This window comes from Carassius auratus, chromosome 48, assembly GCF_003368295.1.
Source record: "Carassius auratus strain Wakin chromosome 48, ASM336829v1, whole genome shotgun sequence".
NCBI classification, from domain to species: domain Eukaryota; kingdom Metazoa; phylum Chordata; class Actinopteri; order Cypriniformes; family Cyprinidae; genus Carassius; species Carassius auratus.
Genome location: NC_039290.1, coordinates 7,448,000 through 7,460,299, shown reverse-complemented (window position 1 = coordinate 7,460,299; position 12,300 = coordinate 7,448,000). Strand labels below are relative to the sequence as shown.

Below are 12,300 nucleotides of genomic sequence, written 5' to 3'. Positions count from 1 at the left end.
TGCCAATAAACATTAATTAACGCACGTGTTATGGTTTATGAACGCGTCACTCGGATGGATGAATTTCTGTCACCGTTAGTAGTGGTATATTCATAATCCATTCATGTTTTGATGGTCTCCTCTCGTTTTGATGTCATTTTTGTGATAAAAGCATAAGCTAGCATAGCTAACAGACTAGGTAAGGATGTTTCACATTCGTCAGATACCTTGAATTAACTTTTATTTATATATATATATATATATATATATATAGATGTGTGTGTGTGTGTGTGTTTCTAATTTTCTTTTCATTTTATTATTAATATATTTAATATTTCAGTTAAGGCAGCATTTTTACGTTTTTCTTTCAATATTAAGTTTTCAACTTCAAATACCAGAAAAAACATGAACAAAAACAATGAATATATTTTATTTGTTTATGTTTATTTGCTTTTCATTTATTTAAAAACATTAATGATTAAATATTTAATGTTTAGATTTATGTTTATTTAGTTATTTATCCTTCATATTTCATTATATTTATTTTCATTAGAAATTAATTCACTATAAGAATGTGTGCCTATAAAATGTATATTTAAATACAAATTGTACCAAATTTAGAAAATGTCTAAAAATAAGTTACTTCCATTAGTTAATTACTACTTTATTGTGTTTGTAATACATTTTGAGCATATATAAAATGTTATATATACTTAAAAATATTTCAACTATATGTAGAAATATAGTGTTCATTATAGGCATGTCTAAATACAAATATTATAAATAATTAAAATTCTTGATTACATTTTTTTATATTTTTATTTTCAAAAATATATTAAATGTTATAAAATTATATTTAAAATAAAATATATAAATTTAAATGTGTTTTATTAAATATTATATCTCTCAAATGTATGATACTATAGTATGTTACTATGTGTATAAAGTATAGCAATATACTACACAAACAACAAATCAAATGCCTGTTTTTATTATATAGAGTCTAGACCTATTATACAATGCAAACTGTCCCTTGCATTTCTGTGACACTCATGACAGTGTGTACAGTGTCACAGTATAAACACACCTTCACCAGCTAATAAAGCTCAGGCATACTAGAAACTTATATACTGCCGTGTAAATATGGTTATGTGTAATCTATTACTAAACTGTTTTATTGTCAAATGCAAAAGACAAGAACACATTATTTCAATACTATTCTAATTCTTTATTATTTTTGGCTTTACAGTGATTTCCAGCCTATATACAATGAAGTCAGCATGCATTCAAAAGTCACCCTGTTTGCTTTTAATGCACAGGCACAATCATTCATCTGAACATGTTCTTCCAAAGATTGTCATTGTGAACTTCTCCAAACATAATCACTTGCTCTATCTCTGAAATTACATCACAAACCCCAATTACTTTTTCAGCCTCTCCAATCAACTGGTCACACACACATTTCATAATGCAATCAGTTACCAAAAGTTAAAATCAGATTTGTATTGAATATCCTGTCAGAAAAGCATCAACTGTATAATTTATTCTGCATTTATTTGCCTCATTTTTAAGAAATATTCAGTAAACTGTGATATAATGTGAATATAAATATATTCACATTATGCATGAATATGTACTTGGTTTAAACTGTTATTCTAATGAGTCATTAACAGCATAAAGTATTCTTAATGTATATAGTGAAAAGTGCAAATGTCAGTGATAGATTAAAGTGCTTCCACAGTCTAATAAAAATATCTGGAACTGAGCTGTGTTTGTTTCTCCAGTAAACACTCACTCCCTCACACACACACACACACACACACACACACACACACACACACACACACTATGGCAGGGATTTCCACTGCTCATGTCCATACATGAGGAAGCTGAGCGCGTTGTGGAGATCCTCCAGGTCTATGTTGGCGAGGAAACATCTCTTGAGTTCAGCTTCCACTGAGCTCCCACCGGACCCCCGACCCTTCAGCAGCACCACAGCAGACTGACACAGCAGCCAGTCCGTCAGCTCATTCATTCTGGCCCCAGTCAGTCCGGCCAACACACGCCTGCCCCACAGACTGATGTGAAGCATGTTAGCAGCCACACGTGCACTGGGCCACTGCAGATCATCAGGGACATCAGAAAATCAGTATCATTTTGATGACCGGTACAGATTATGATTATGCTGTATCCAATAACACATGCAGAAATGATATTGTGTTTAAAAAAACACAACAATAAAAACAAAATAATAATAATAAATAATATTAACTATTAAAAAACTTAATGCAAATCAGTTTTGTGAAATAAATGGTCTTTTTTTTTTTGCTTACAATTTTAATCTTGACAGTGGTAAAGCCCAATTTTATATATATATATATATATATATATATATATATATATATGATTGTATTTTAAAACTATCAAGATTAAAATATTAAGCTAAATGTTTTTTCTTTTGCATTTTGTTTATGACCTAAATATTTTTGTAAAAAAAAAGAAAAAAGTTCTTATTTAAAATGACAGTAAAAAATTTTGTGCAATTTAGTCATGTTTTGTTAATGTTATAAAACATAAAAAAATAGACTATAAAACTTCAAGCCAACTTTAATGACATGAAACAAAACCAAATATTGTGAACACCACTGTTTTTGGCAGTATAGTTCTTGGTGTATATTATACCTTGCGAGTGTTTCTGCGTAGCAGCAGCTTCACTACTAGCTGTACATCGTCAGGTACAGAGGCAGGAAGTGGAAAAAGCTGTTCTTCCTGATAAGTGCGTCCCTCCAGCCCCTGTGAGCTGTAGAAGGGGTTCGGCTGACTGAAGAGCTCATAAGCGATGGCCCCTACAGCCCAGACATCTGCTTTACTGTAATCAATCATCACCCCTGGACCTGGAACTGCTGTGGCCACCTAGATGATCAAGAGAGCATAAATATCCTTCATTTGATAATATAAAATGTTCAGTATATGTCATTTTATTAGTCAAAAGGTAAGCAGCTCAGTTATTTAGCAATGTTCTAGGTCTAATACATGGTGTATGGACAGTATCTATGGATTGGAGTAATGATGCTGAAATCTTCAGCTTTGCATCCCAGGAATAAATTACATCGTAAATTAAGCTGCAATAAGTTTAAGTTGTAATAATATTTTGCTAATTACTGCTTTTACTGTATTTTAATCAAATTAATGCAGTCTTGGTGAGCATGGGTGACTTCTTTCAAAAATATAAAAACTTCTTGCTGTCCCAATGGTAGTGTACAGTACATGCATAAAAGTAGTAATATTTTTTAAAGTAGATATTTGAATTACTGGCCTGAAAAAAATCCTTCATATTGAACCCTGACACTTCAAGTTTTATTCCAGATGTTTCTCACCTCAGGTGCCATCAGACAGGTGTTTCCCCCTCTGTTAACCCACCGGCTGTCGAAGGGTAGTTTGAGGCCTAAATCTTCTGCCAGACAACAGCCGAAATCAGTGATCACCAGTCTGGGACACCCGGCTTTCAAATAAAAACACATCACAGCAATGTTACAATTAATGTGACTACACCAATTACCTAATGATGGCATAATGCTGCAAGTCAACACTGGCCTAAAATGTTGTTTTGCACCGTCTAGGGACCCCCTTACCTCTGTCAAATTCCAGGAGCACATTGTCTGATTTGAGGTCTCTGTGAGCAATGCCCTGTTTGCAGAGATGATCCACCCCTTCCAGCAGCTGCAGCAGCATGAGAGATGCCTGCATCCGGTTCGGCACACACACCTCCAGGTACTGCCGCAGGGTGCATGGGTAACTACAGCACAGACACATCAATCGTGACTTTAATTTAATTACATTTATGCATTTAGCAGACGCTTTTAGCCAAAGCATCTTACAGTGCATTAAGCCTAACATTTTTTACCTAACAGATATTAAAAAATAATAAATAAACAAACCACACGAGCACCATTGATGAAAATGAGTCTAAAGTCAAAAGCTTTTTTTGTTGTTGTTGTTGTGGCATGTAATAAATAAATATTTAACATATTCCAAATTAAACGAAAAATAATATTAAATTATTATAAAACACAACATTATTATATATAATATATTATTATGTGCATTATAATAAAATAATATCATTTATTTATTTGTTATTTTCATAATAAATAAATCTAAACAATACTTACTGTTTTTAACAAATACTTAATTTTTCATAATAAATAAATATTGTACTAAATGATTTTGTTCATTTTATTTAATGTATTATTTTTTATAACAAACACATCATATACTTTTAATATTTATAATATAAACAACATAATTGTTATCATTTACTATTATTTATTTGTATTACTCTTTTTTATTTTAGATATTTGTTTATAACAAATAAATTTTATAATAAATAAATAAAATATTTAATTATTTATTTTTATTCTTATTTTTATTTAATTTATTATTATTAAATATTTTTTAGAACACATATTACTTTAATAAAACTGTAAATAATTAAATATGTATTTTATTGTTATAATATTGTTTTATAACAAATACATAATTATAATAAAGAATAATAATAATTATTATTATTATATATTAAATAATAATTTATATATAAAATAATATATAGTGCTTTCATGATTCCTCACTTCTTCATGACCAGGAACAGTGTGCGATTACTGCCCAAACCCTGTGGATTGAGTCGGGCAGGCAGGACATCGGGGTACTCCTCCTGAGCTCCAGGCAGCAGCGGGACCTCAGCAGTGAAGGCCCGGTACACTGTGATCACGTTGGGATGAGCGCTCAGTCTTTTAGGCACCAATCCAAAGTGGCTGTAAAAATAGTAAAACCATCAGCAATGATTAAATCTATTTCCAGGCCATGATGTACAGCTAAAGTTTACATATGAACTCACCCATCCAAAGCAATCTCTCCTTGCTCTTTTGTTAGGGCCTGTGGACATGCAGGAACCAACTCCATGGACATCGAGCGAAGGATGGCGTCACTTGACGAATCAGCCTATTGAACGGTGTCAATTTTTTTTTTTTAAAGCTGTGGATCTATTCTGGAATACCTTATTGTATAGGCATTCTACAGAAAACACAAAATAATTCCTTTATTCCAAAACAGAATAATACTAAAATGGTCTAAATTCTCACCCCAATGTTCCACATCATTTTGATAGCTAAAGGAAAGCTGGGCGTAGCAGGAAATCTAAGCGGTCCTGCTTTCTTATAGTCATCATCTGTTTCTTTCTGGTTCAGTTCCACCAGTGAATACTTCCCGTTCTCCACAGGGGCCCCGGACGGAGCCGCTGCCTCATACACTGCTGCATTGCAACCTTTCCCGATCTGTTTCCCAATCACATAGTCCTCCAACTTGTACCCTGATGTAAAGGGCTCCAGAGGGGTCTGGAACTTCTTCTTTCTGAACACAGCCTGCATTAAAAAAACATAGTGTAATTGCAGCAGACACTTTTTCATGAGTTTATTTATATAAATATGAATGGAGACATTGTATTCCTAAATAATAGCATGCACTTACTGAAAAATTATAAATGCATACATCTTATAAGCTATAATTTGCACATATTTATAATACTCTCTGCATTCATTTGTATATGGGCTTTTCCGAAATTGACTAGGTCTAATGAAATTTAGATGTAATTAGTAATCTGATGCAATAGATAAGGCCAAAAATGACATGAAAAACATGAAATTATTACTACTGCACTGTTCCGTGATCAGACTAGGTTAACTAATAACCTGTTCCTTTCTTAATTATGTTTCAATGACATTTATGTGAGCATAATATTATAATATTAACTTTTATAAGTATTATATAACAAGTAAAGAATGCAACATTGTAATATTATATTAATATAACAAAGTTAAATTATAATAACAATAATTTGTATTACCGATCTGTTTGGATTAATTACGTTTTTTGTAAAGTTTTTAAAAGTCTTTTATGCTCACAAAGGCTGTATTTTTATGAAAAATCGGTAAAAGCAATAATATTTTCAAATATTATTACAAGAACAAATGTTTTGTATTTTAATTTTAATTAAAAAAAGGTAACCTATTCTTTATAGGTGACATATTTATATTTAAACTACTTTTACATTTAAGCATTTGGCAGACAATTACCAACGCAAATATAATTATTTTCATGCATCATTTGGTAATCAACTAACTTACGACCATGCTCTAACATTTAAGTTAAATGAATGTTCGGTTATTATTATGCTATATCATTATAATTAGATAACACAACAGTAGTCATGCTGTCTTTCACCTGTATCTCCTGACACAGAGCAGCGCTTGTCCTGTCCTCCTCCAGCTGCTGTTCAATTAGCCCCAAACCCACCCCAAAAGCCAGGAAAACAGCCCTGTTTCTGGGTGCACCACCTCCAGCCACTCTCCTGAAAGCCCCAGACTGGAGCTGGGCGGCCAGCCCGCTGAGAGAGAGGCGGAAGAAGCGGTACCGACCTGGTAGAAAAGTCTGCGGCTGGACGGTGCGTGTCGGTCGGGACACACGCAGCCGCTCACCGCGGAGCTTCGCAGCAACTCGGCCGGCTGGTTTAAAGAGTCCAAGCTGGACAAGCGACCTCCCCAGCTCCAACCCCCGATTGAGAGCATGTTTCACTGACATTTTGAGCCGAACGGAGAACTAAATTTCACTTTGTCTCTTCTTCCTTCTCACTTCTCGTAGTGTTTATGTAACGCTGATTGGTCCGTGAGACGTCACTTTTTGTTTACATCGTACAAAATAAAAGTCACAGGAAGCGTGTTTCACGAAAGATCGCACATCTTTTAAGATAAAAGTACCTATAAAAAGTTCAAAGCAGTGAGTCAATTATTAAACACACAATAGTTTAGAATATGGTTATAGTTTATTCGTTTACATTCATATATTTTAATTGGCAAATAATACAACTATACATTCATTCAACACATTTTAAATCAGTTTATTCTGCTCATCTGGTTTGTAACGTGGCTTATATCTTAATTTAGATTACAGTTTCGAATTGCCAACAGTGTTTTCTCTTGCCCCAAGGTCATCAGGGCCAAATGAGAATGGCAGGAGCTCCTCCACTGTCATCAGTTTGTAAGATCCATCAGATTTTGACAGATAAACGTCCCACTGAGAGCCAAACTGCGAGACAGATGACAAACAGTCTTATAAATGACATCAGTGGACGCTGAATCATTATTTGTCTATTACTCAAATTCTTTTGTAATTGTTCTTTGTTATAAGCAACACCTAACATCACACCTGCTTTTACAGACATTTCTTTCCAAATGCACAGTTTGTCATTGCTGACTCATGTTTGGTTCTGACTGGTTACTTTTTCAGATATCAGATTTTAAATGCACATTTGTCTCTTTATAAATTATAGTAATAAAAGTTATTTTTTGAAGAACTGACCTCTCTCATGAACTGCCTGCAGGCTCCACATGGAGAAATAAAGCGGTCTTCAAGGTCACTGCACAAAATATAAGTTTATACCAGGACAACACTACTCACTTATACTTCAATCAATACATACCAGTAGCTATTGAAATACAGTACCTGGCAATTGCGATGGCTTTGAAGCTGGTATATCCCTCAGACACAGCTTTAGAGATAGCAGTCCTCTCAGCACACAGTCCAAGAGGGTAGCTTGCATTTTCTACATTACAACCTGTTAAGAAAACAGTCCTGTAGATATTTACATAAATTCATGCCTCATATTGCCTGTTCTTTTTGGGATTCATGTATTATTGGTGATTCATTGGTACCATTAAAAAGTTTTGGGTATGTAAGATTTTCCTTTAAAGAAATTATTCAGCATTAATGATCGCATGATCCTTCATGAACATTCAGATTTGCCATCACAGGAATAAATGACATTTTAAAATATATTCAAATAGAAAACGTTGTTTTAAACTGAAAATATTATTTTAAATTGCAATATTTCACAAATGAACATGAAATGATCAAACTGAGGTACATAAGAGACTTCGTTCAAAAAACATTTTTAAAATCTTACTAAACTACTTTAGTTACTTACTCCTAAACTTTATATGTATGTACAGTATAGCGTTCAGATAAAAAAAAAAAAATACACATATTAACACATAAATCATTAAAAATGTTGTGACCTCTCACCTGTGAACACAGTTCCATTGCTTGTTAAAACAGCTGCTCCAACTCTGAACTTGCTGTAGGGACAGTACGCCCGTATTTTGGCTTCCTGAGACTTCTGAACAAGTGCTTCTGGGTAATATTGATTCATAATGCTGCTGACTGGAGACACAACCTGTTCTGACAGCCAAGCACTAAATGTAGAAAGTTTTGTGTGTGGCTGTAAAGGAGGGAATTAGCGATGCAATGACTCTTTGACACTTATGAGTAATTTGGTGAAGCAATAGAAAAATTCCCATTTACTTAAAAATGTATTTAGATAACAAAGTGTAGGTGAATTTTCACGAACAGGACTCTGATATTCATTAGATAAAGCATCCTCAACACATATATATAAATGTTGTTAAACATTCTCAGGTTTACTAGAAAACATTTAAAGGATTAGTCTACTTCCATAATAAAAATTTCCTGATATTTAATCACCCCCACGTCATCCAAGTTCATGCCTTTCTTTCTTCACTATAAGACACTTATTCCTCGGCTGGGATCGTACAGAGCCCTTTGAAGCTGCGCTGAAACCACAGTTTGGACCTTTAGCCTGCTGGCCATCACTGAAGTCCGTTATATAGAGAAAAATCCTGCATTGTTTTCCTCAAAAACCTTAATTTCTTTTTGAATGAAGAAAGAAAGACTGAAGAAAGAACTATGAACATCTTTTGTATGACAAAAGGAGGTAAGTAAATTTTTTTCTGGAAGTAAAGTAATCGTTTAATTGAAGTTACTAAACAGAACGGTAAGTAACTAGACGGATGAGTAAAGATCGTCCTGTTTACTCAGTTCAGAATGAATGCAATAAAGAGGCAAGTATGAGCTTGTTTGAAATTTGTATTTAAAAAACAAAACCGTGATGGTTCCATCGATCTTATTAACAGCTAGATTTGTTCCAGGTCATTCTATCAAACAGCTTCATGAGATGTATCAAGGAAAGAATTTCATGTTAGCACAGTTTATATTTATCTTCAAGCATTCATGAAAAAGCCTTACGAACAATACAGTGCGTTGCTAAATTATTTGTAGTCCTTAATTTTTTTTCACATTTTATGTTGCTGCCTTATGTTAAAGAGCCCCTATTATGGGTAATGAAAGGTTCATATTTTGGTTTAGGGAATCCCCAGTAAGAGGTTTACATGCATGCAAGGTCATCATTTTTTATATGCATTTATTTTTTTCCTTTTTTGCTCAATGAATTCCAAATGTTCAAACACTATATTCAGTAAGTTTTTTTTTCTTAAAAGACATTAATAATGTAATTCAGTTAGCATGTGTTTAATTAATCAAAAGTGACAGTATTAATAATTATCCAAAAGATTTATATATCAAATATATATATAGAAATGCTGTACTTTTGGAATAATTTTCTAAAGATTATTTTCATCAAATAATATTGAAAGAATTATCATACATAATATGAAGCAGTACAACTGTTTTCAACACTGATAATAGTCAGAAATGTTTCTTGAGCAAATCAGCATATTAGAATGATTTCTGAAGACTGGAGTAATGATGCTGAAAATTCACCATTGCATCACAGAAATAAATTACATTTTAAATGATGTTCAAATAGAAATTTTTATTATTTTAAATTGGAATAATATTTCACATTCTTACAGTTTTTACTGTATTTTTGATCGAATAAATGCAGCCTTGGTGAGGATAAGAAATCGTAATGACTTCGACATTTTTTTAATGTTTATTTATTTATTTTACACATTCAAACACAAAAAGACACATTTCTTAGAGCGTCCTCACCTGTGAACACAGTTCCATTGCTTGTTAAAACAGCTGCTCCAACTCTTAACTTGCTGTAGGGACAGTATGCCCGTATTTTGGCTTCCTGAGACTTCCTAACAAGTGATTCTGGGTAATATTGGTTCATAATGCTGCTGACAATACATGGTTTCAAGACACAAGCTGTGTGTGTGACTAAGGAGGAAATAAGTGATGCAATGACTCTTTGACACTTAGCATGGAGTTATCTGATGAAGCAATTTCCCATTTACTTTATAATTGACATAGATGACAAGCTGTGAAATTCCAAGAACAGGATTGTGCATTGCATCTTTCTTTCCTACAAAGAGGGTAGGCCTTCTATATAAATAAATAAATAAATTACTGTATTTGCCATAACAGCCTCTTTGGCGCCATTCCATTTAGGTGTTTTATTTTCCTAATTTCTTACATTTGGATTGACAGGATTTGACTTACAACATGTCTACAATGCCACTACAGCTTGACACTTGAATCTGTTAAATCACTTATATGAGGATATCAATCAATCAATCACCTTTATTTATATAGTGCTTTAAACAAAATACATTGCGTCAAAGCACTGAACAACATTCATTTGGAAAACAGTGTGTCAATAATGCAAAATGATAGTTAAAGGCAGTTCATCATTGAATTCAGTGATGTCATCTCTGTTCAGTTAAATAGTGTTTGTGCATTTATTTGCAATCAAGTCAATGACATCGCTGTAGATGAAATGACCCCAACTAAGCAAGCCAGAGGCGACAGCAGCAAGGAACCGCAACTCCATCTGTGACAGAATGGAGAAAAAAACCTTGGGAGAAACCAGGCTCAGTTGGGGGGCCAGTTCTCCTCTGACCAGACGAAACCAGTAGTTCAATTCCAGGCTGCAGCAAAGTCAGATTGTGCAGAAGAATCATCTGTTTCCTGTGGTCTTGTCCTGGTGGTCCTCTGAGACAAGGTCTTTACAGGGGATCTGTATCTGGGGCACTAGTTGTCCTGGTCTCCGCTGTCTTTCAGGGCAGTTAAGGTCCTTTCTAGGTGCTGATCCACCATCTGGTCTGGGTACGATCCGGGTGACCCTCTGATCTGGACACAGACTGGATCTCGTGGCCACGGTGACCTCGGAACAAGAGAGAAACAGACAAATATTAGCGTAGATGCCATTCTTCTAATGATGTAGAAAGTACATAGGGTGTTATGGGAAGTGTTTCCGGTTCCGGTTTACCTAATTAATGCAGCCTAAAAATCCTTTAATGGATTTGGATATTAAAAACATATTAGTATGTTATGTGTATGCCAGGTTAAAGAGATGGGTCTTTAATCTAGATTTAAACTGCAAGAGTGTGTCTGCCTCCCGAACAATGTTAGGTAGGTTATTCCAGAGTTTAGGCGCCAAATAGGAAAAGGATCTGCCGCCCGCAGTTGATTTTGATATTCTAGGTATTATCAAATTGGCTGAGTTTTGAGAACGTAGCGGACGTAGAGGGGTATAATGTAAAAGGAGCTCATTCAAATACTGAGGTGCTAAACCATTCAGGGCTTTATAATTAATAAGCAATATTTTAAAATCTATACAATGTTTGATAGGGAGCCAGTGCAGCGTTGACAGGACCGGGCTAATAAGGTCATACTTCCTGGTTCTAGTAAGAACTCTTGCTGCTGCATTTTGGACTAGCTGTAGTTTGTTTACTAAGCATACAGAACAACCACCCAATAAAACATTACAATAATCTAACCTTGAAGTCATAAATGCATGGATTAACATTTCTGCATTTGACATTGAGAGCATAGGCCGTAATTTAGATATATTTTTGAGATGGAAAAATGCAGTTTTACAAATGCTAGAAACGTGGCTTTCTAAGGAAAGATTGCGATCAAATAGCACACCTAGGTTCCTAACTGATGACGAAGAATTGACAGAGCAACCATCAAGTCTTAGACAGTGTTCTAGGTTATTACAAGCAGAGTTTTTAGGTCCTATAATTAACACCATATGAAAGCAATAAAGAGGCAAGTAAGAGCTTGTTGTAAACTTTACAGTATGTATTCAAAAATGAAACTGTGACAGTTCCATCAGTCAGCTAGATTTCTTCCAGGACATTATATCAAACTGCTTCATGAGATGCATCCTGGAATCATATTGAAAGAGTTTTCTATATGATCCAACGTTTAGAAAAACTAAATAGAATTCAGTTTTCTAAAGAAATTCATATTTTGGCACAGTTTATATCTACCTTCAAAACTAGCATTAATTTTCAAGCATTTATGCAAAAGCCTTATATGAAAAAAAAAAGAGGACAGCCTAAATCTCCCTGGGAAGGAAAACAGCATGTATTTGACAATTTTTTTATGTAATAGATTTTTTTTACATCACAAATAACATTATCCCTATAGAACGAA

The 12,300-nt window shown here is 33.9% G+C and overlaps 2 protein-coding genes across 2 annotated transcripts; both read right to left on the bottom strand.

Annotated features, from left to right (window-relative positions):
* Positions 1-1,264: 1,264 nt before the first annotated feature.
* LOC113065696 (serine/threonine-protein kinase PINK1, mitochondrial) lies at positions 1,265-6,732 on the bottom strand. Its single transcript, XM_026237162.1, has 8 exons — positions 6,259-6,732; positions 5,121-5,399; positions 4,877-4,980; positions 4,611-4,793; positions 3,612-3,775; positions 3,357-3,481; positions 2,662-2,892; positions 1,265-2,098 (listed from the first exon to the last, which is right to left on the bottom strand). The coding sequence occupies exons 1-8, from the start codon at positions 6,613-6,615 to the stop codon at positions 1,826-1,828; spliced, it is 1,716 nt and encodes a 571-aa protein (XP_026092947.1). The 5' UTR covers positions 6,616-6,732; the 3' UTR covers positions 1,265-1,825.
* A 246-nt stretch (positions 6,733-6,978) lies between these two features.
* On the bottom strand, positions 6,979-8,242 carry LOC113065304 (cytidine deaminase-like). The gene is made up of 4 exons (XM_026236537.1): positions 8,116-8,242; positions 7,537-7,648; positions 7,393-7,450; positions 6,979-7,119 (listed from the first exon to the last, which is right to left on the bottom strand). The coding sequence occupies exons 1-4, from the start codon at positions 8,240-8,242 to the stop codon at positions 6,979-6,981; spliced, it is 438 nt and encodes a 145-aa protein (XP_026092322.1).
* Positions 8,243-12,300: the final 4,058 nt, after the last annotated feature.

Excerpts from the sequence above, each read along its gene's own strand:
- LOC113065304 (XM_026236537.1), bottom strand. The coding sequence starts at position 8,242 with ATGAATCAATATTACCCAGAAGCACTTGTTCAGAAGTCTCAGGAAGCC. Across the intron at positions 7,649-8,115 it reads CAATGGAACTGTGTTCACAG|GTTGTAATGTAGAAAATGCA; the intron begins GTGAGAGGTCAC and ends TTTTCTTAACAG. Across the intron at positions 7,120-7,392 it reads GCAGGCAGTTCATGAGAGAG|TTTGGCTCTCAGTGGGACGT; the intron begins GTCAGTTCTTCA and ends TCTGTCTCGCAG.
- LOC113065696 (XM_026237162.1), bottom strand. The coding sequence starts at position 6,615 with ATGTCAGTGAAACATGCTCTCAATCGGGGGTTGGAGCTGGGGAGGTCG. Across the intron at positions 5,400-6,258 it reads CTCTGTGTCAGGAGATACAG|GCTGTGTTCAGAAAGAAGAA; the intron begins GTGAAAGACAGC and ends TTTTTAATGCAG. Across the intron at positions 2,893-3,356 it reads CCTGTCTGATGGCACCTGAG|GTGGCCACAGCAGTTCCAGG; the intron begins GTGAGAAACATC and ends TTGATCATCTAG.